The following is a 24,262-nucleotide window of genomic DNA, read 5'->3' on the forward strand; positions in this document are numbered from 1 at the left end:
TCTTCTTGTATTTTTTGTATTTTCTGTAACTTTTTATACTTTGTACATATTTTATGCACTGCCCACTTTCAGGATATTAAATCTTAAAATTAATAAGTGACTTCTGGGTATTTAAGCACGGGCTCAAATCTCCGGAGAGATTAGATTGTATTGTATGTTAGTGTCTTTATATGCTCGGTCAAGCTCATTGCCAATCTATATGCAATTGCACTGCGTGTTGGCAGATTGTGTGCAGATTGTAAAGGTAACAGATCTGCCAGACGGAGATCTGTATGTGTGTGGTGTCCCAACAGACCGTTCTGCGGATAAACTGTTGGGTGGTGGCAAGCTACCGTTTGTGGTGTGTCTGGTGTGGGGGGGTGTGGACAGTGGAATAGTGATTGACACCGGGGTTCTAGCTGTAGGATAGCTGGGGGAACCCTAGAAGGGTGTGCGATTGCTAAGCTGCTCCTCAACCCTCAGAGTGCACCAGATTGTATATAAGATTTGTATCTGCCCATGTGCGGTCAGCCAGCTGGATTGGAGTGGAGTCTCCCTCCGGTGGTGGCCAAGAGGTAGTGCGGGCTGTGAAAGTATATCACGGCCAGTCTTATATACGGTTTTATATATTCAAAGTTAAGTCCCCCTTATTCCCTCTTACCCCAAGTCATGGCCGCACGTACGCGCCTCGGTTAGCTAGTCGCTGTGGGCGTGGCGTGTGGGTGAACTCGTGACAAAACATTTACTCTTTTACTAGTTGAGATGTTTTTTTCCCCCCATGAGTTTACTAATTTAAATACATTTTATATTATTATTTTATAAATATCTTTCTTTTTGTTTTCTTCCACTGTTTTTTTCATTTCTCACCTAGTAGAGAATGATGTAGCTGCACTGCCCACAGACTTCTGGGATATAAACCTCTTATATTCCAATGTATTTAATGTTTGCCCACATGTAAATGTATGTCTTTTACAGTTAAAGTGGTTCTAAAGGCAATACATTTTTTTACCTTTATGCATTCCTGTGTGGACGCACACAGCCCAGCTATGGAGCAACCCCACTGGTGCGCCCCATAGGAAGCAGATTCCTACGGAGGTACACAGAGAAGACAGGGAGTTGAGAGTGCCTGCGGGGTCACCCCAGAGAGGAGGACCAGGACCTCTCTGTGCAATACCATTGCACAGAGCAGGTAAGTATTTGTTTTAATTACATTTTTTTAAATGTTATCTATTACATCGACTTTTTACATTTTCAGAATTGGGGTTAAGTTCCTCTAAAATAAATATTTCACTGATCTAGAACAAACATATACTTAGTCAAGTTAAATGAAATTCAGAACTCTTTGTGATCCAATTCAGTGTTTCTCAACCTTCTTCCAATCAGGGCGCCCTTGAAAATTGTTTTCATTCTCGAGGCACCCTAGGTAAGGGTTGGTTCACACTACTGCACGTCGGGGAATGCTCGCAAAATCATATGCATTCTCAACGTGCACACAAATCCACTGCTCTTTAGAAGACACACAAGGGTACGATTAATTCCTAATGTTACCCCTGTGCATTAGCTAATGCAGTGCATTTTCGGTATGGCGCAATTTTAATAAAATGGTTTGGGGACTAGGGCCAGTTCACACCAGAACGCGGTAGGGGAAAGGAGCACTCCGCGTGCATTTCCCGCACTGCAGGTGATTGCTTTACCCTTGCAGTTTGTATGTAGGTGCCAATGCGTTGTTAGCGGCATCCCAAAACACAGATCGCAAATGCAGTGTGTTTGAAGGCACCAGATTGTATACAAATGAATGGGCTGCAAAATCACACTGCATGTTCCCCTCTCTGCTAACCTTTGCACCCCAACCCCACTCTGCCCACCTTTGGACCTCAATCCCCCTGCTAATCTCTGCACCCCAGAACCCTTCTGCTCACCACTGCACTGCAACCCCCCTCTCTTCTCATCTTGGTACCCCAAACCCCCATCTCTGCTCACCTTCATATCCCAAAACTCCATCTCTGCTCACCTCTGTACCCCAACCCCCCCCCCCTCTGCTCACCTCCACACCCCAAAACCCCCTCTCTGCTCATCTCCACACCCCCAATTCCTCTCTGCTCACCTCCACACCCCCAACCCCTCTCTTCTCACCTCCACACCCCCGACCCCTCTCTGCTCACCTCCACATCCCAAACCCCTCTTTGCTCACCTCCACACCCCCAACCCCTCTTTGCTCACGTCCACTACCCCCTCTCTGCCCACCTCCACACCCCCCTCTCTGCCCACCTCCACATTGTGGTGACAATAATTATAATTAAACTGACGTCCAGTAGTACTTTCTTTTTGGAGCTCTATAATATGAAACCTAATTTACCTGTAATCTATTTTTTTTTTTCGCATGATTTTTTTTGTTGAAAGAAGAAAGGATATGTTTGATTTGGTATAGAAAGGTGTAGTAGATACCGTATGCACAGAAATGTAATTGGTTTAAAATAGGTCATTTGTACACACCTGGTAAAAGCTTATTTCATGTGTAAGGAAGATATTTCTATCCCGAGGTTCTCTTAGAGTGTCAATGCCAAGAGTCCCAAAAACCCGCTGCTGTGCATCTATTAGCGGCAGTACAATGAGGGATCCTTTCCGCTCTTCTTCTGGGCGATCTTTGTTCCAGAACTGTATGTTACCATGATACTGAACTCGAGGCACATGCTGCGGTATCCCGCTGTCCACTGCTGCAAAACTGAGACATAAACCATGATAACAGTAGATGTTGATACTTTTTAATATATCTAGTTCATTTTTCCAGTATTGGTATTATATGCAATATTCCATTGCAATTTAAAAAACATTAGGGTGTCCCTTTGTTATTTTAAAGCAACCACATAATATTTGGAGGCAAAAGTTGGACCAATGCAGGCAATGTGTGTGTACTATAATGCATTATCATCTATATCATAACTGTCACATCCCACAGTGCTTGTACCATCCTCCAGCACTGGATTTTTAAAGCCTGTGGGCAAAAGCTTGTAGCTAATCAGTGGTGGTCAAAATAACAGGCATTTCACTGTCAGGCACTGCCTTAAAGGGCTGACACATGCATATCTGAATGTTCGAGCAATGCTCCTATTCACTAGCAGCCAAACCCCTAGTGCATCCAAGCATCCCCAATGATTCTCTGTGTTCCTCTGTGCCCGTTCCTTCCAGTATTCATTCTGCTTCTGTGATCACCAGTGTTCTTCTCTCAGCAACCTCAGCCACTTCATGTATATTCCTGTTTGCAAGCCAAATCCCAGCATCTGTGCAATCCTCTAAGCACTCCAGCATACCTATGACTTCTTTGAGTACCTCAGCGTCCAGTCTTCTAGCAACCCTGTGATTCCCTGTGTGTTCCAGACAGCCATTTGTTACCAGCACATATGCACTCCAAGTCTGCAGCCTGCGAACTCAGAGCCAACGTCCTGCTCTGTGTGACTTTGTGCGCCTGGACTGCAATTCCCACTGATCCTTGTTCCCAGAACCTCTCTGCTACAAGAAACTCTTTCTGCATATCTAATTCTGTTCTATGTAGCTACCTGCTATGGCCAGTCAGGGGGCCACAACCTAGGAGCCACCATCAGCAAAACCCATTATCTCTCGCGTGTTGCTCTGGAGAAGACAAGGGGGCTTCTTAGATTCTGCACCTCTGACCTTTTAAGGACTCTCACCTTTGCCGAATGAGAGAGCATACTTCTTCCACCTTTTCCAACTAGTATCCTGTCTCTCCACTTCTGTTGCCTCTCTAGGACTCCTCTCTGCATCTCCTCTGTGACTTACATCACTGCCTTCCCCAGCTGCTATAACCAAATCCTGCTTAGCCAGTCTTCCCCCAGTAGGCAGTAGTAGCCTAGTCCGTGACAGCAGCATTCCAAAACAAAAGTGACATGCTTTGAAGAAAGTATATTTTAGAGCAAATCTAACCCCAAAGGCACCTGGTGATCTGACCAGTAACTCTATTATTTACAATGAATAAAATACATTTAAAATTAAAAATTGCAAGTAAGCAGTTCTCTAACTGGACCACATTTACCTGCTTGTTCACAACCTTCTACTGAATGTACACTGAGCTGCATATACGCATCTCAGCAGACATTCCTGGAGGTGCTGAAATTAATGCACAACCTGTAACCAAAAGAATCCGAGGTAGAAGTTGTCAGCAGCTGGCAAAGCATCTAACAGTCACATCACTAAAAGGTGTCGGTGAGAATCTGCATACTTTCGTTTCTGTCCAGCAAAATGCCAGTTAGAGGGTGCTTACAATGGTTATCTTTTGTATATTTGTATAACACCTTTATTCCAAAAGGAAAAAGAATAAAAGGTTGCCGTAACTGCTTAGAAATGTGTTAAATGAAATTTTGGTTTTAGGTTGGTAGTCAATTCAAGCAAAATTTGCTAGTGCATCAAACACTACATCTCCACAGGTTGGCAATGCTGCTGGCCAAGGGTGGCTCTGTTGTGTGGAGCCACCCTAAGGCAAGAAGTTTTTTACTGGCCAGTTCACCAGGTGAAAATAAAAGGATTACAAGCCTGGCAAGCTATAGGGTGTGTTTTTAGGTCCAGGACTGGGGGCGGACAGGAAAGGAGAGGCATCTGCCTGGGGCACAATGTCTTCATGTGTTGGGGGGGGGGTGGGGGTGGGGGTGTTGTAAGGCAGCAGCCTGTAGGGTACATTCACCGGAGCTGACAGCCTGTGTTCACCCCTTTAATCCTTACTGACTTGCCTTGCTGCATGGAAGTTGCCCTACTTGAGAGGAGCAGCCCACACAGAGAAGCAGTGATGTCTCAGTGGTGAGGTCCATTGTTTGCACCAGTGGTGTACATAGAGGGAGTGTGTGGGTGTGAGGTGTGCACCAGGTACCGACACTCTGGGGGTGCTGACTGGCTGCCCAACATTTCCAAATTTTGTTTTGTACCTTACAATTGTTCGACAGGCAGAAGCGGTGCTATAGTGCTACTATCATAGATCCCAGCTGCACAAAACAACCAGAAGCACCAACATCAAGAAGGGGGCAGGGGTGCAGTTTGGCAACTTCACACTGGGCACTGGATAACCTTGTCTCGGTACTGCATGTGTTACATAGAAGGTGGCCAGATGAATTTTCGACACACATATCACTGACAATGCAAAGCAACCCATAATCCTAAAGCTTTAATCAGGACAGTTACAGTAAATTGCTAAAAGCCAAAATATGATTGGTTTATAATAAGTCTCACGGTGAAAATTGTCAAAGTAAGTCACACATGTGGTTATTGTTTTACCTGACACCATTCATGTCTCTGTGTAGTGTCTTATTTAATACATATAGAGCATCCTCTGAGGTACAAGCAACATAACGTAGAACCTCATTCCATCTTTCTCCAGGTGAGCTTTGCTCCAATAGGCCAATATTTGCACTGATCTTTTTGTTATTTCCATGGGCCTCTGCATCCTTTTGGTAAAACAGAAGCATAATTTATTGAGAAATCAAGTTCATATAAAGTTCTTAAGCTTAATGCATTCTGATTTGTTCAACACTAACCTTGTAAAGGGCCTGAAATACAGCTCTATATACAGCCTCCAGTCTCCCACCACTGGTTTCAGAAACTGTCTGAATGTGTTGCAGCCACTTTCTCCGGCTGGCTCCTCGCAGTTTCTCTGTTTGTGTACGCTCAACACTGGTGGTTAGAAATTCAACCATATTCTCAAACACCTCTTCTTCTGGTCCTGGTAGCTTATGGACAACATCCAAGATATACCTAGTGAACTCACTCGCTGACAACTTCCTTGGCCCTCTCTGAGATGTTGAGGAAGTCAGGTTCTCTCTTCCTACAAAGGAGAAGCATACAGTATATGTTTATTTATTAAGAGACAGTGCATGGAAACAGGTATCTTTGCTCATGTTCTTTCTAGCCTACCCACAGATTTTGTTTAAGAACAATATACAGTTTGCATATTTCTGCCCAAATATCCAAAGGTTTAAACCAACAGAAGGAGCACCAAATTCATAAAAGAGTCCAAAAACAGATCGAATGAGTCACAAAACAGCCAAGTCATTCTGGATTCAAAGCACACTTTCCCTTCATTGGGGCTCAGTTTCCAAGTGTTTAATGAACTCAGGGAAGAAGAAGTCAGATACATTGATTACAAAGGAATCAGATGGGGCAGAATTATGTCAGTAAAACATTTTAGCCATTTCACTGGCATATCCTCCACCCTATCTGATTCCTTTGCAAGCAGTTTATCTGACATCTGCTTCCCTGAATCTATTAAACACGCTTTGAATTACTGTCTTTTTCCCTTTACTGCTCCGTAATAATAATAATAATAATGAACTCTCAGTACCTCTTGAATGTCTGTCTTTGAACCTTCAGTTCTCCAAGGCTGACTTTCAATCCTTTTTATAAAGTTATTTTGGTTGCCACAATCCTATGAGTCTACCGGTGATTGAACAAATGTTGCCGTACAGAAAGTGTCTTTGTTATTTTTAGTTCATAGCTTATATGTCATATAATACAGTGTCCACAAAAGTGTAGGCAGGAGATGCTGAGTCCAAAATAGGTTTATTTTTTTAATAGGCTTTGATTAGGCAGCTCTCCAAAATTAAAAGAAATCAAAGGTCCTTGAGTTAGCACTGAGGGTGTAAGAAAACAACAGCACCACACCAAAGGTTTAGGCATCCAAGAGCATTTATTTCATAATAGAAGTCCAAAAACATAATTCAATGATGTTTCACAGGCTATCGGTTCATGCTTCATCAGGGCTCACATTGCTAGTTTGAATAGTGTTGAACTTGTATGTATTAACCGAGGATTAATTCAAATCAGGAATCGATTATTCCAAAAACAAGCTTCAGGCAGGAGTTAGTGGGATTTGCTCTTGATGATGTCAAAGTCCTGACAGGCACTCTGCTTATCCAGTTTAGGAATTATATGCTTAATTTGTATACTTTTTTTTACAAAATTTCCCCAATTATAGTGTGCTAATTTATGCCTGCTAGACAGATTCAGATTTGTAAAAACTTTAGATTTTTAAATATAGTTTTATTAGTGCAGGGTTTGGATTTGCTGTCCTGATCCTTGCTGTGCTACCATAAAGTTGTTGACCTGTAACAAGCATGTAGGATGGGCATTAAGGCATCTCAGTGTTCTCAGCAGACAGAGCACTGCCAAAAGTAATCTTTGTTCTGGCCCAATTCCAAGCACTGTGAGCCTGTTTTCTGCATGTTAGACTGCTATCACATGATTACAACATGCCCATGAAGAGGACTAATGGAACACTTTTAGTAAGCATGTTATGTTTCTTTACAAAATACATTTTACAGGTTTATTTGAAAACTCAAAACTACCAAGACTTGAGTTACATAAAAGCTCTCCTATATTGAACAACAGCAGTTCACATACTTATGTCCTCACAGTTTTGGTATAGGCCACAAATCTAGGCAATTCAACATCAGTTTGTGATGAATACATAAGAACAAGATACTTTAAAACAAGGGTGTCCAACCTACAGCCCACAGGCTACATGTGGCCCAATACAGCTATGAATGCATGGTGGAATACAGTGTTCATGTATTTTTGTACAACTACATCACTATCAGTATTCAGTAGAGATATATTCTTTACCCGGTAGAAGGCAGTGTTTATAAGTTTGTAGCTAGACCTATAGGTAAACTCTGTGTCTTTTCTCTATAATAAAAGTTCCTGTTTGCACAGAAGCAGCAGATAAACACATGTGGACTGTGTCTGTTCTGTAGGGGTATATACAGAATCTCTAACAGGTTATGGTCACAGACACCCAGTCCTAGCTGACTACAGCAAACGATTGCAAGACACAGCAACAGAAAGAAGACTGCAACAGCATGAAAGTGAGTAAGCTTTCATTTGCCAATCTGACAAACCAGAACTACAAATCTTGGAAATTTAAAAAGGTTGGAGACTTCGATGTGCATATTAATCAAAGTGTGACCAATCTCAGAGGGGAGGCTCTGGTGGTTTGGTAGAACCATGCTAGCAGGGGAGTCGGGTGGAAGATGGAGTGCCGAGAGGTGCTGCTGTGTCCTCTGGGAAGGAGCCCCAGAGGAGGAGGTTTCTGCTTCCAGGCTGGAAGCTGATGAGAAGCTGAAAGATGGAGCTCCACTGCCCTGCAGTCCACTAAGGAAGGACAGCCTGCAAAGCTTGGAGAGGAACCAACCCAGCTAGAAGGAAGAAAGGAATAAGAAGAGAGGGAGTAGGAGGAAAGAGAGACAAAGGGAAGAAGAAAGTAGCAAAGTCAGGTAGAAGCAAGAAAAATTGTCTGGAAGTTAAAACATCCCCCAGTGGCCTGGGATATCCAGGCTAGTTGAGGGCAGGGTGGGGAGAGCTTCTTCCAAGCCCTGGCAATGGTGCATTTTGCAGCTATGAAAAGGTATGCATCCAATTTCTGCTGGTAGGAGAAGAGGCCAGGCAGTGGGCAGTGGAGAAATGCGTGCCAGGGGTCCTTGCAAAAAGATGTGTGAAATAGGGTCGAAAGGAGGCTGCAAACTTGTGACCAGAAGCCCACCAGGCAGGGGTTTGACCACCATATATGGATCTCATTTCCACATTAGCCACAGCCCCTGAAACATCTATTACTACATGACAGGTTTGAGTGAGCAATGCCGGCGGGACCCAGTACCAACGGAGGAGGACTTTATAGGCCACTTCCATGGTGAACGTGTTAAAAGAGCATTTGGCTATAGCAGACCAGGCCCTACTCCAATCCTCTAGATCTATGGAGGTTGTGAGATCATATTCCCATTTAGAGATGTACGGGTGAGAGCGAGATGAGTTCCCTGCAAATAGGGAGGCACACATGGAAGAAAAACTGCCTTGGGCACCCGGAGAATGTAGGCAGATGTGTTCAAAGTAGTGCCACAGACATTCCAAAACAAATAATGAGTTGAGAAGACAATAGATAATACACCATAACATAATTCGTAAATGGAAGGAATATGGGAGTGAAGAGAAAGGTGAAATAATAAAGGTCCAAAATGAGGACCAAAAGGTGCAACAGACAATAAACCGTGACCTTGGGCAAAATGCTTGGAAATGATCAGGGAAAAAAAAACACTTGCGTTGTTATTGTCATTCTTCTGTGATAAGTGGTTTGTCCACTTTATATTAAGCACTTCATTTTTTATTTTTCACATTTTGCTCCATTTTCTCATCAGTTGTATTCACGTTATTTCATTTATGTTATGACGTAATCATATGTCCAACTATTACTGTGATTTAGGTAATATTTTATTTTTCCCTGATCATTTCCGTGCATTTGCCCACGGTCACGGTTTATTGTCTGTTACACCTTTTGGTCCTCATTTTGGACCTTTATATTTTCACTTTTCCCTTCACTCCCATATTCCTTCCATTTACTGATTATGTTATGGTGTATTATCTATTGTCTTCTTATCTCATTATTTGTTTTGGAATGTCTGTGACATTATTGTAATTAGCTTAACATCAATTTTATGTTTGTTGTTTTTTGCTAGTGGGATAGCCAGGTGTGTGCTGCTGTCCCAATAGTCCCATCTTTTCTAGTAGCAGCGCAAAGTTTTTTACAGATGTGTTCAAAGGCCGTCTTCTGCAAAGGGAAAGAAGAATTGCGGTGGAAATCCAGTGGCAGAGCTGAGGATAGCGATAAGACTCTGCTGGAGGTGCATCGTGGGTCTCAGAGATGGAAGCCCAAGAAGGACAAGGGTGGAACCCTAAGACGTGGTGAACCTGGGAGAATCCATGGGCAGGCCACCAGGCAAAAGCCTGGGGTTGGCAGAAAGAGAGGGTTTTTTAGGAGAGGGAGGAGTGGAAGGGAGACATCAGATTGGCCAAGTAGCGGACCGAGTCCCAAAGGTGCAAGCTGTGGGCCATAAGAGGGCTAAGGCGGGAAAGATGTGAGGTGGGGGGGAGCCAAAGGAGGGCCGAGACTGGGACAGGGGCACAATTAGGAATTTTCAGAAGCACCCACAGGGGAATGTCTGAAGCCGCATGTAGCAGCACAAGTTGTGAGATTTGGGCCACTAAATAGTATTTGGCCACATTTGGGACCCCAAGACCCCCTCTCAACCTCTGGGCGAAAAGGGTGGTGCGAGCCACCCTGGGGCATTTGTGGGCCCAGATAAAGGCCAGGAACTTGTTCTGTGGGGAGCGCAGAAAAAAGGCCAGGAGTCTAACTGGGATCCAGAAGAAGTAATGGAGTTTAGGGAGTACAGTCATCTTAATTGTGCTGGTACGCCCTATCCATGACTATGAAGGAAAGTGCCAGGAGGTCATAAAGGAGGAGATGGAGCAAAGGAGGGGATAATAGTTAGCCAAAAAGAGGGAAGAATAGGAAGGGGTCAGGCAGATGCCTAAGTAGTCTACAGATGAGGCTACCCAGCAATAGGAGAAGGAGGACTGAAGATGAGAGACCATAGAGTCTGCAAGAGAGATATTGACAGCTATTGTTTTATGTGGGTTAATTTGGAGGCCAGAAATGGCAGCAAAGCAGGTCAGGTGGACATGCAGATTAGGGAGCGTGATGATCGGGTTGGAAAGAGTTAGGAGGGGTCACCTGCAAACAAATTTACTTTGTAGTATACCCCAGCAAAGGGAATCCCTGTGATATTGGGGTCGGTGCGGACGACTGCCACCTGGGGTTTTATGGCCAGGATGAGGAGGGCCGGGGGAGAAGGCACCCTTGACAGGTTGTTTCTTTAATCAAATTGGGAATCCCATACCCTTTTACCCTACAACAGGAAGAAGGGTCAGCCGCACACTGGAGGATTGATGAATATATTGTATATTTATTGACCCATAGGACACACAAAACACCAGGACATGAATACAGGACCTGTTAACGCATTTCACACGATCTCTTGCTTAATCATAACCATTATGATTAAGCACGAGATCGCGTGAAACATGTAAACAGGTCCTGTATTCATATACTGGTGCTTTGTGTGTCCTATAGATCAATAAATATACACTATATTCATCAATCATCCGGTGTGCGGCTGACTCTTCTTCCTGGTGCATTGTATGTGGTGGCGAGCAGGGGTGGACTGACAACTCATGGGGCCCCTGGGCAATAGGGGATCATGGGGCCCCTGTGTCCTTGCCCAGACTCCAAAAAGCCTATGAAAAAGGTACCAGGGGCATCTCATGGGGCCCTCTACTGACTCCGGGCCCTCAGGCAGTGCCCGAGTTTTCAAATGGTAAGTCCGCCCCTGGTGGCGAGCCAGAGCATGCATCTGTCGTGAATTGATCTGGATTGTTTGCCTGAGCGGTATACCTCTGTTCTTTGGATTCAGCCCTTTTACCCTATCCAAGTTTAACCCCTTAATAAAACAAAAAAAAACAAGTCCATGGTCTGTTTACTGACTTTGGATGCAAGTGTGGAAAATGCATGCTGCCTGGCTGTGCAGAGCTTAAGAGAAACTCAAAAATCCAGCGGCCCTTATGAGGGTAGTGCTACAATAGCATAGAAGATGATCAATTATACATATATGTAAGTGTGAAACTGCTAAAGAAATGTTCATGAAAGAGCTAATCTCAGCAATAAACTGTATTTGATCAGAAAGCTGTATCAAACCAAGCGGATGAAAGGACAAGATATGTAGGCTTTCATAAGGCACACCCTGTAAGTGACAAATGCAATCATAAAGTGCTTATGTGAATAGAAGTGTTTATACAATATTCCAGTGAAATAAATTGAATAAAACATCTCAGATCACATAGAATCATAAAATTATAAAAAAACCCTCTAAAATTCTGAATAGTGGATAGTCCGTGGTACTGCAGGTCACAGAAGTGCCAAGTGATATTATTGCTTATTTAGCAATATTTAGCAATAACGGTGATTATACATAGTCCGTAGCATGTTAATAACATTTTGAAAAGTCCTTACCATTTTAGGAGAAAAGTCTAATTCATTTTTCATGACTTCATTTCTGAAATTCAACACATAATAGCATCTGCTCTGCCAAGGAGGAGGTGTAACAGCAGGGATTAAATCATATCCTCTCCTCACTCTCTGCAGTAAAAGGAAACTACAATTCCTATTAACCACAGGGAATTGTAGTAAATGTGGGTGGGTATACTAGGCCTGAACATGTTGAATGTGTCTGAGTGTTGGTCCGCCCACCACTGCAAGTGGGGCTGAATTATATTACTGCTTCCTGGAGAAAGAACTACAGAAGGGATATGCCAACTTTACCAGTGGCTGGGGGAATAGGAGGCATAGCAGTCACTGGTCATACAAACAGGAAACCAAAGAAAATTAACAGATTGATTTGAAAATGAATAGCCTATTTCAGAGCATCTACTGGGTGAACCGGAAGATGGATGACATATTCAGTGAAGGTAGGAGATCAGCAACAAGGACATGTAAAGAGGTTTTTGCCCAGAATTCTGCTTTAATAATGAATCAGAACCTCTCATTCAGAATGAGTATGCAATTTCATCTGATGAAACAAAGAGCTATTTCTTCACAGCAACAACCATAAGGGATCTCCACCAACATTTGTAAAAATCCATGCAAAATACATTAATCACCCAGAGGGGTTTGTTTTTGTCTAAAAAAAAGTGGAATTACTCTTTACATGAAAAATATATGTCAAAACACTCAGTAGATCCAGAAGTATAGGTAACTTAAATTATATGTAAAATAGACTTTCCCTGCAAAAGCTGATCTTGGCCCTTCCCTATCCTACCTATTGAGTCTCTCAGTTAGTCCTGTAATGTGGCATTCTCTCATTGACCAATAAGGGTTGCCTAAGAGCTAGAAGAGCAAAGAGCTAAGCTCTGTTTTTATAGAAAAGAAAGTCAAGAACTGCATGTAACTTGACTGCCTATTTCCTTGGATCACTAGTCATATGGGGGTTGATTTACTAAAACTGGAGAGTGCAAAATCTGGTGCAGATGTGGATGGTAGCCAATCAGCTTTTAACTTCAGTTTGTTCAAATAAACTTTGACAAAAAACCTGGAAGCTGATTGGTTTCGATGCAGAGCAGAGCAACACCAGATATTGCATTCTCCAGTTTAGGTAAATCAACCCCATGACGTCCCCTAAAATTAACCTTTGTTTTTTTTCATCATATGTTTAATTTAAATTGACCAGCCATGTGATAAACTTACTTTAATTTATCTTCAACCTTCGTTTGATACAAAAAATTGTGAGTTACCTTACCTTTAGCCATCGCTTCTGATTCCATCCCCTCCTTGTATTTGATCAGAACGCCATCTACCTCCTTCAGCTCCAGAAATCCAGACCCATCATTGTCCCATTTCTCAAAGAGAGCCTGCAGGACAAGTTTCTGCCGTGCTATGAGGGCATCTTGATGAACCTGACAAAAATGGAAACAGAAGAAATAAAAGTACAATTGTATTGCTAGAAATAAAAGTTACAAAGAGTTTGTCTGATATTCCTAACAATCCTGTGGATTTTTGCATTCCCTGGGAACTACAATAGGACAGTGAGGCGTTGATTTAATTAAACTGGAGAGTGCAAAATCTGCAGTAGCCAATCAGCTTCTAACTTCAGCTTGTTCAATTAAGCTTTGACAAAAAAAAAAATGGAAGCTGACTGATTTCTGTGCAGATCTGTACCAGATTTTGTACTCTCCAGTTTTAGTAAATCAACCCATTTGTCTGCTGATATAGAAGAAGAAAAACAGTATAAGCAACACTGATTAATATATTAAATCTGTATGTGTTTGCTCAATGCCAAGTTCACCTAACAAGGTGTGTTTGCTATATTCTGAATATTTAAAGCTGAACACCAGCTCTGTATGCACTACTACATCTTTACATGTTTTTGAAATATTTTTTTTTTTTATGCAGGCAGCGTACGTACCTGAATTTGACTTTATATCAGCCTCTTGCAATCCCTGTACACCAGAGCTCAGACTGGAGGAGGGGGAGGAGGCACAAATAGCTGATATGTTATGCTGCAGTACATGAAGCATGCTGATTGAGGAGAAAGCAGACTGATGTAGAGATGAGCAAATCTAATAAAGTACAGATGAAATAACAAGTCTCCTACCTTGGCAGATAGGGTTGTGCTGTGTGGCGGAGCTGATTAAAGTGGTTGCAAAACCTTACATTTACCCAGTGAAGTGACTGGCCTCAGTTGATACGCAGAGATGAAACAAATCATCCTACATAAATTGTACCTGTTCACCTGCAGTCTTCTCGTCTCTACATCTGTGCAAAGTTCAGAATTTATACAGCCTGTCTGAGCTTCCAGAAAACAGGGGATGAGGAGTTGAAGTTACATTCTGCAGAGCTCAGTGAGATCTGATTGGAGGGAAGGGACACCCCCCCTTCACACAGCTTACAGGAACAGATCTGAGACTATCAATCATAGGATGTGTGCTGGAGATCCCTCCTCTGTCATCCTTTTTCACTTGGTGTCAACATGTCAGAAGTGACTCATGCAGATAGACACCTAGAGCTTGGGGTTGACATAAGCACACACTATAGAGGGATATGCTTTTTTCAGATTTCATGATGTATGAGGTTTACAACCACTTTAAATCCTACAACTGGATATAAAGAAATACAAATTGTTTAAAAGCTAAAACAGCTCCTCTATATGTATTTCATCTGTGTATTAAGTGGTTTGCCTGGAGTTCAGCTTTATGTAAACAGCATAGATCATGTTAACTTCAGCACTGCACAGTCATCAAAATCTATGCAGGCAGCCAACTGAAATGTTGATGGGATTACTATTTAAAATTATTGGAAACCATGACACATCCTTGCATGGAAGAGCTGGGGGGCAGGTGCACTGGCTGGCTAATGGATATTGAAGAAAAAACCTGAAGGATGTGGAGATCACCCTTTAGTTAGGGTAAGTAGTTTGTATATATAGAGGAGATCCTTTAAGCTGATGGTATCTGCACTACTATGGCAAACTGCAAATAGCAGATATGGTAGGGAAACTTACAATGTGCAGCAGTGTATAGGCCCTTACAAAGTATTAATGGTCTGTCAATAGTCTGTAAACTGCAATTTTCTTAACATTTTCTCTATATGACTACCAGTTGTTTAAAAGCATTCATACTTTGTTTAATATATATATATTCCCTGCTAGATTATAAGCTCCAAGGAGCAGGACCCTCCTATCCCTCTTGTATTGAACTATATTGTTGCTGTATTGTCTCCCGTTATATTGTAAAGCGCTGAGCAAACTGTTGGCGCTATATAAATCCTGTATAATAATAATAATATATATATTTTTATATATATATATATATATATATATATATATATATATATATATATAGAAAGAAAGAATACACTACTGGAGAATAAATGTATTTTGTTTCATACTGGATGTTCTAGTTGTGTAACAACCAGTGGAAAGGTAAACCACATAACGTAATGTGGAACTGCACTGCATCTGAGCACCACAAACCAAAAATGCTATCTAATTCATTTTCAATATTTAAAACAATCTCCTCCATCCATCCATGTCTCCATGCTTTCATTTGCTGAGAAATTATTTTGAAAAACACACCCTAGCATTTCTGGCAGTGGCCATCTTGAGTAAGGGCAGATGATTTATTTAGCAGTTACTTCCTGGAATCCAGCTGTCCTTAGCTCAGGCATTGGCTGAGCTGAGAGCCCTCCGTCCCCTCCTGAAGGCTCCTGGGATGTATGACATAATTTGCCTAGGCATGGAAACCAGGAAGTAACTGAAGAAATGCAAAAAAAAGGCTAAAACAAGTAAATATGATACACTTTCCTATCTATTTGCTAATGCTAGCAGCATAAGGATTAGAAATAGTCCATATTGATTGAGAGAGTGAAATTCCACTTTAATATTTTTGTTCGCTTTTTTTTCCATACTGGAAATATTTCCAAATATTTATAACATTTTACTTTTGGTGGAAATGCTTACTGTCATCAAACTTTAATTTCAAGATGGAACTACGCACATTTGTACATAATATTCTGTTCCTGCACAATAGATTTATAACTGCAATAGGTAAAAGTACAGTATGCATATATTACTTTAGCCAGCAGTGCAATTCTCTCCTCTTCTGTTTCCACGTATTCCTTCTGAATAAAAGAAGTGAGGTTCTCCACCGCTGAAAGTGGGGCATCTCCCACGAATGTCTCCATTAACTGGACAAACTGGGGCAAGTTGAGGGCCTTGCCATTGAAAGCACTGGGAATGCGTGATGGACCACGAGTATTAATGTCTGAGATGATGTTATATAAATCTGGAACACACAGTGAAGACTTTAAGGTGTATATTTTTATTTTGTCACAATAAATAATTTGAGAAGAAAAGCGTATGTCATTATTAGTATACCTTGTATGGTATGACGGCTGATGGCTTGATAGTTCATTTGAGAGCACAAACAACTGTGACAGTAATTATTCATGGCATGCCTTGAGTGTAACTGTTTTTGGGAGCATTTAACCACTTCAAGTCCAGACACTTTCATCCAGGCCAATTTTCAGCTTTCAGTGCTATCACATTTTGAATGACAATTGTGCAGTCATGCAACACTGTACCCATATGCATTTTTTAGCATTCTTTTGAGACAGATAAAACTTTATTTTGGTGGTATTTATTCACCACTGGGATTTTTATTTTTTTTTTGCTATATTATTATTATTATTATTATACAGTATTTATAAAGCGCCAATAGTTCGCTCAGCGCTGTACATTACAAAGGGGGACAGAACATGTGACAGAACAATACCAATACAATGCAAAACATGAGGGGATTGAGGGCCCTGCTCTTTCGAGCTTACAATCTAGGAGATATAAATGAAAATGTTCAAAAATTTGGAAAAAAAGTGTTTTTCTTATAACATTTTTCAATAAATAATCTTTCTTCATAAATCTTGGCCAAAATTTATTTGGTTATCTTTTTAGTTAAAAAAAAAACCCAAATTAGTTTATAGCCAAAAATTATAATTTTTATAAAAATTGTTTACATTTTTATTTTTTTTTATAGTATTTATGTTTTTGGGGGTTTTTTTTAACCATACTGTCACCCTAGCAGACAGTGTCACCATAGTGACACTGTACTACTTGTGGGGGTGATTAAGATTTTGTTTTTTTTAACACTGATTGCTTTTACACCCATAAAAGCTGTAAAAGCAATAATTTCTCCTTCTCTCTGGCTGCATTGTTGCAGCCATTGAGAAATACTGTGAGAGCTGTGATTGGTCACAGCTTGTCACATGGTACAAGGCTGTTGTGAATAGCCTTGTACCATGTGACCTCTGTGATCATTCACAGATTTCACACGTAGTAAGCAATGATGTCAGTAGTGACATCTTGCTTACTACTATTCATGTGATCACTGATTGGCCAATCAGTGATCACATGATCGGGACCTCACACAGAGGTATCGATGTCCCAAGGAGCGTGCACCACCTGAAAATGTGGGCGCCATTTATGCACTGCTCCCGTCCGGCCGTTTATGTACATGGGCCTGACAGGAAGTGATTAAACTAACTAAACTAACTAAAGGCATTACTTTTTTTTTAGTTTTGGATAGAGTGCAAAGGGATAGTCAGTTTTTATTGTTGTCTCTGTCCTCGTTAGGGAGATTCACCTTATTTGTACTGTTTACCAGTGAAAGTAAAAGAAAAACCAAAACTTTGAGGGGAAATCTGCCAATGGGGACACTAGTTCTGGTGACCTGGGGGTCCCTGAGGAATTCCCTTATTTTGCAGGGATTTCCTCTTACCTCCTGGTAGAGGTATAGGCAGGAAGTAAAGGGAAATCTCCGCAATGGCACACAGATGGTGAAAACAAAAATTGACAGGGGTTATAGCCCTCCCTTACTTCATCCAAAATGAAAAATAAAGTTTTGTCTATAGTTATTTCTAGCCAGGGAGGACTGTGCTGCCATGCAATCTGCATTTCAGTACATTCAGTGAAGTCCAGAGGAGACAAGCAGGGTATTTTGTATGGTCTTATTAAAGAAAACGTGTCACCTAAAAATAATCCTAAGGGGACTTTTTGTCCCCTATGTGATTAAATAAAAAAAAAAGTTACACCCAACCACATAACATCCCCCAAAAAATATTTTTAGGCCCCCTCCACCCCCACATATACGCATGTACAAATGTAAACGCATGCATTGGGGGTGCCTACACGTGAAAACGTCCATTGCGATACACGTTACATATCACCACGCACGCTGAAGTGAGAGCAATAATTATAGCAACAGACCTCCTCTGTAACACTAAACTGATGACCTGTAGGGGATTTTGAAGCATTGTCTATAGAAAATATATACTAAAGTTTGTCACCATTTCACAGGCGCACACACATTTAAGGTTTAACATGTTGGGTATCTATTTACTTGGTGCAACCTCATCTTTTATATCTTACAAAAAATATGTGTAATTTATGGCATTTGTTTGCCCTAAAATTCACCTTTGTGTGTCTTACTGAAGTTTTGATTTTTTTAGACCTTTGCTGTAATATTGTGTGACATAAAAAACTGGAAGTACCACTATTTTATTCTCTAGGGTGTCTTCTTTCAGAAAATATATAATAGTTGGGGGTTTTGTGTAATCTTCAGGACTAAATTGATTTTTTAAACGTGGGTTAAAAAAAAAAAAAAAAGTCTCTGGCAGCAAAAGGGTTAAATCAAAGGGTTTAGTTCAGGTTTAAATTTAGAAAAGAAAATAGGAACCTATAAAAAAACAAAAACATTCTTTAAACTATTAAATCAATACTTTATTTTATTTAAAAATTTGCTAGCGTGTGTTTAAATTGCTGATTCCAGCAAATTCACCTTTTTTGTAATATGGTAAATGCAACAGCTGGACAATTTGAACATTTTGCAGTAGCAGTTTCAAACTCTGGCAAGCAGATGTGCTGTCCGGAGCTCTCCGCAGTGCTGAAAGAGTGGAGGGATTTACTAACACTGGAGTACACAGAATCTGGTACAGCTGCGCATAGTAACCTATCAGCTTCTAACTTTAGTTTGTTCAATTAAACTTTGACAATAAAACCTACAAGCTGATTGGTTACTATGCATAAGCGCACAACATTCTGTATGCTCCAGTTTTAGTGAATCCCCCCAGTGTTTCTACACAAAATGCACTTTTTCCCTGCTCCAGCCCAGGACACCAGGCATGTGAATAGGTATACCTGTGGCAAGCCGACAGGCACATGGTTTATGGACATACTTATAATAGTATGAAAGCTCTTTAACTTAGGAGGTGCTGTGCCAGAGGGACACAAAAAAGGAGTTACCCCTCTTAAAGTACTACTAGATAATAAATAATAAATATCAAGCGTAGGTGAGCGTTGGAACTATAAAGCAGCTAGCACCAAGGTATAGGTAACAACTCCTTATGGATAAATATATAGAAAGTGCAGTGCTAAAATAAGAGAATGATATTATAGTGAAAATAAAGTGCAAAGTCAATCTGACATATAGCGAAAAAAAAAAATTGATCAGCGGAACAGTCAAGTGCAGCATATAAAAATCAAATATAAAAAATGTTCAATAAATCATTCAATAAATGTGAAACAGTAAAGTGCAGCATAAAAGTGAGAATATATAAAGTCCATAAAATATCAGTGGAGTAAGAGCTATAAATTGTGCGTAAGGCTATAAGTACTGCAATCAAAGTGAAATATTGTGACGTGATCCAATAGGGAATCTACCACCTCTGTCAGATGTACACTCACCAGACATTTACCGGTAAACAGCATGTAAGCACATCTTATCTGGGTACAGGTAACAGCAATGAAGCCTCTGCAAGGGATGCTCAGCCAAGGGCAAAAAACGCAGGTGGACCCTCTCCTATGAGGAATAGCTCACCACAGGAGCCAAAAGTAGTATATAGTGCAGTATTTTATTAAATAATGAATAAAAGACAATCCACGTGGAAACAAGTAAGAATGAAGGTAAAATGGAGTAGCAAGATGGCCACCATTCCGATCTTCAGCAACGGCGGCATGACGTCAGCAAGTGCGGCTCCACCCAGGTTACTCCATTTTACCTTCATTCTTACTTGTTTCCACGTGGATTGTCTTTTATTCATTATTTAATAAAATACTACACTATATACTACTTTTGGCTCCTGTGGTGAGCTATTCCTCATAGAAGAGGGTTCACCTGCGTTTTTTGCCCTTGGCTGAGCATCCCTAGCAGAGGCTTCATCGCTGATATTTTATGGACTTTATACATTCTCAGTTTTATGCTGCACTTTACAGTTTCACATTTATTGAATGATTTATTGAACATTTTTTATATTTGACTTTTATATGCTGCACTTGACTGTTCCGCTGATCAATTTATTTATTTTTTCCGCTATATGTCAGATAATAAATCATGACTGGAACAGAAATTTTGTCATCCCATGAGGGTCTTATTGACTTTTTTTTTTCTTTTTTAGTTTTGGATAGAGTAGGGTTAAAGCCCCTGTCAGCCCTTGTATTCCATTGGGATGATTTCCCTTCACTTTGTGTTCCATAAACATAACAGGAAGTGGTGAAAATGGTTACTAGGGAAAAAGGAGAGGATGAATCCCCCCATGGGAAGACAGCAAAAAAAACATGACAGATTGCTAACCGTTATTATTTAAAAAAAACTTTAAAAAAAAAAGTTTTAGCTTTATATACTGTACATATAGCGCAACCCCCAAAAGAGACGTTGGATTTTGGGCCTTTCCTCCCCCCCCCACACACAGCACCCGCAGCCAGGCAACAGAAATTTTCCACATACTCCAGATGGCTCCAGAAAAAAGTCTCGGAATTTTGGTTTTTGTTTTGTTTTATTTTTGGTTAGAACTTGGATAGGGATTAGGGGTACATGGGATGCCCAAAACTGAAGAAATGCTGCAAGCTATTTACAAATGGTTGAGGACCTGCTAAGGTCTCTGGCTGCATTAGACTGCTTCAGACTGAGCTGCACACAAACAGGAATGATGACACAGAGTGTAAAATAAATGAAAGCTCCAATAAGTCAAAGTTGTAGATGCAGCACCTAGCTGCTCTCAACCCAAGCTAGAGATATTGGGGGTGCTCCTGGCTGCCTTGTACAGCACTCAAGCTGTCCCCTAGCTGTACCATACATGTTCAGTATTGCACTATCCTGTCCTCTATTTAGCTTTGGGTGTGATGGCTGGTATGTACTCAGTCTCTTTAAGTGGCTATTTGGATATAGAGGGCTGCTGCATGGGCCTTTCTGCTGTACAGGCCTATACAGGTTTGGCGTCCCCAAAGTGATCCTTGACCTCTCTTCTCCTCTGTCTGTCTCTCTCTCTTTCTTCTTTCTCTCTTCCTTCTGCTCCCCCCAGAAAAAAGGGGTGTCCTCCAGATGACTGGACCCTGGATTCTTCTTCCAGACTGCCAAGCTTCTGAGTATTTATGGGTTATTTCCACCCCTTCTGGGCCCGCCTCCCCAGGGATTGGTGGAAACTCCATAAATATTCAGGCTGCAGCCCCTGTCCCTCCACCCACTAGATTCTGGGAATATCCAGAAAGTTCCAGAAGATGGGGGAGGTAACCAGACAACAGGCCATGAAACTCTGCATAGCCTTCCTAACCAATGAACCCCTTCTCCTCCTCTGGCTACAGAGGAGCAAAACTAAGTTTACCTAATCTAGTAACCTAGGAGGATGCTACATATAATTTAATAAATTGCATTGTTTCATTTTGTTGTGTAAAATAACATTTTTGTCATATATATTTTACTGCCTAAGATAAAAATTGTCTATTTATATTACATTGTATTTTATCTTATTAGTATCTCAACTTTGCAACCCTGTAACACATAACGGCAGGATCCCTTTAAAGCGGAGCTCCACCCAAAAGGGGAAGTTCCACTTTATGGATTGCTCCCTCGCTCCCTGTTAAGGATTGGCACCTTTGGGGGGCGGGGGGGAGCAGGTACCTGAATTTGACAGGTACCCACTCCCACTTCCAGAAGGTGTCCTCCCTCCCTCCCTGTAGTCTTTTGGGACACGTGACAGGTCCCAGAAGACTACAGGAGCATTCATGAAGTGCAGCGCTACTTGCACATGCGCAGTGGGTACCCGGGTGTGAAGCCACAAGCTGTCGCAGCCAGGTGCCCACACTGAAGATACTGGCGGCTGGAATACAGGACGGCCGCTGAAACGGGCTGCAGGGGACACACCGAGGGACCGAGGGACAGGTAAGTGGCTGTTTTTTAAAAGTCAGCAGCTACAGTTTTTGTAGCTGCTGACTTTTATTTTTTGACAGGGTGAATGGAACTCCGCTTTAACGAAACATTTCCTCTTACAGAGGCCCCAGCTAGTATTCAGGACATTGGTTTGTGTGAGGTAAGGAGAAAATTTAGAAATGAAGCAAGAACCTCCCCTGCCCCTGCAATAGCACTCCTTCTCATGCTGCTACATGAAAGGTATGACACAGTGAACAAATGTTTTATTTTCCTTCGATTAGAACACTATAGGAAAAACAGTCATGTCAGAAGGAAGAGGTGATGCATTTCTTGGTTCTTAATTGTTTGCAATGGTATATAAAGTAACTTTAATGAAGCGTACAGTGCCAACAACTGGCTAATAAAATATTTTAAGGGTTTTTACTGTCACGGTTTGGTCATGAGCCAGGCAGAGGTCATACCACTAAAAGTATGCATATTATTACAATTATTTTCATGCTGGGAATCAGAACAGTATGTTTTGTTTTCTATTGACAGGAAGGGCACTAGGTGTTAGTTGTCCTAAGGTATCATATTATAGAGAAGGAAAACATTTTCCAAGTATTGGCACCTTAAAGTACAGAGTATTTCAATAAACCCACTTTGATCCAAGGAGAACATATGATATGTGTGTTCTGGCTGCCAGACATTCCCTTTGATCTTACAAATAAAATACAAGAGTATGTGTAAATGACCACATCAAAGTGAACTTTTGCTGCCCTATAAAAAGCTGTTTTCACATGGCACAGGACATAAAGGTTTAGTGTTAATTGAATGATCACATGCTTAGTCCTAGGGATGAAGTTCAGACTTGCCACCACCATGGGTTCAAGGTTAATCCTGCAGGTTTGAGATGCATGATCCTGGCAAATTCAGTTTCACAAAGGAAATTGTATAATCATTATGCACTGTATGGCCTTTGAACTATGGTCAGTATGCTTAGAAGGACCAAGAAGAAGGCTTTTGGATAAACCAGCCCTCTTGCTATAAAAGGGGGTCAAACCGGAGCAGCCATAGGGGTGGATTTACTAAAACTGGAAAGAGCAAAATCTGGTGCAGCTGTGCATGGTAGCCAATCAACTTCTAACATCAGTTTGTCAGTTAACCTTTGACAATAAATCCTGGAAGCTGATTGGTATCTATGAGGAGCTGAACGCATCAGCTTGAGTAGGTGAACCCTATAGTGCCAGTGTATTTGAAGCTGCTGTAGGAAAAGTGTATGGAGAGGAGACAAACTACAAAAGGACACATTAAATTCAGTCAGTTCTAGATGCTAATTCTTTTGGCAATCAAACCCTGTGCTGCCTTTTTGTTCTTATCATTGGGCATTTTGGCTCTAATTTGATTCTATGGTTGATTTAAGGTCAGTGATTATTGCCTTAAGGGAACTGGGGCTGCTAAAAGTAAAGCAACACTTGCCAACTAAAGTTTCTGACCTTGGAATTGGGACAGACATCACACACTTCTGCTTTTACTAAAGTAAATGCAGAACTTATTTGGTTCTTGGGTAGAATAGCGAAGAGTTACATATCCTGTCAGGATTATATTTCTGTCTGTGACCATAATAGGGAGATTTGTACTCTCTACCTGTCCATCTAACATCTGTACAAGAAATAGAGGGTGTCACTAGAATACAAAGGCACGGACAATAATAAAAATGTCCTTTCCTCTCTCTACTAAAATGTGTTTTATTTTTGTTCCTGTTGGAGAGATTTCCTATTATGTTCTTTAGTGACAGGAAATGAGGGGAAGTCTCTCCTGGACCTTCAAATCTGCTATGCCAGGCCCACACTTAATTTTTTCCACCCTCCACACTAATCCAACAGAACAACCTCTCACCCGCACCTCCACTTTAAATTGTACTTATTAGCCCCGTGCATACGTCAGATTAGTACTGCTGGCACCCAAACTGCATACACTCACACTATTATACAAGGAAGATTTATTCACATTGACCTTGATTCCATTCAAACCTCTGCTGTATTCAGGGACCAGATACAGGGAAATCTCTGGTCCCCAGCTTCATTAGGGGCATGACACATGACCTAGTATGGGAAGTCAGCTTACCTATATCTCGAGGCCAGATAGTCAGTGATCAAAGGTGTAAATGGAT

The 24,262-nt window shown here is 41.3% G+C and overlaps 1 protein-coding gene across 1 annotated transcript in view; it reads right to left on the minus strand.

Moving 5' to 3' along the window:
* Nucleotides 1–24,262, minus strand: part of EFCAB5 (EF-hand calcium binding domain 5) — a 79,245-nt gene that overhangs the window by 19,676 nt on the left and 35,307 nt on the right. The window contains exons 11-15 of the mRNA XM_089683045.1: nt 15,989–16,200; nt 13,158–13,314; nt 5,517–5,803; nt 5,257–5,426; nt 2,473–2,701 (exon numbers count right to left, since the gene is read on the minus strand). Of these exons, the coding sequence (XP_089539171.1) occupies nt 2,473–2,701; nt 5,257–5,426; nt 5,517–5,803; nt 13,158–13,314; nt 15,989–16,200 (1,055 nt within the window). The remainder of the gene's footprint in view (nt 1–2,472; nt 2,702–5,256; nt 5,427–5,516; nt 5,804–13,157; nt 13,315–15,988; nt 16,201–24,262) is intronic.

The sequence above is a fragment of the Staurois parvus genome, unplaced genomic scaffold (assembly GCF_062004578.1).
Source record: "Staurois parvus isolate SC_StPar_1 unplaced genomic scaffold, SC_StPar_1.0 ptg000299l, whole genome shotgun sequence".
NCBI lineage: Eukaryota > Metazoa > Chordata > Amphibia > Anura > Ranidae > Staurois > Staurois parvus.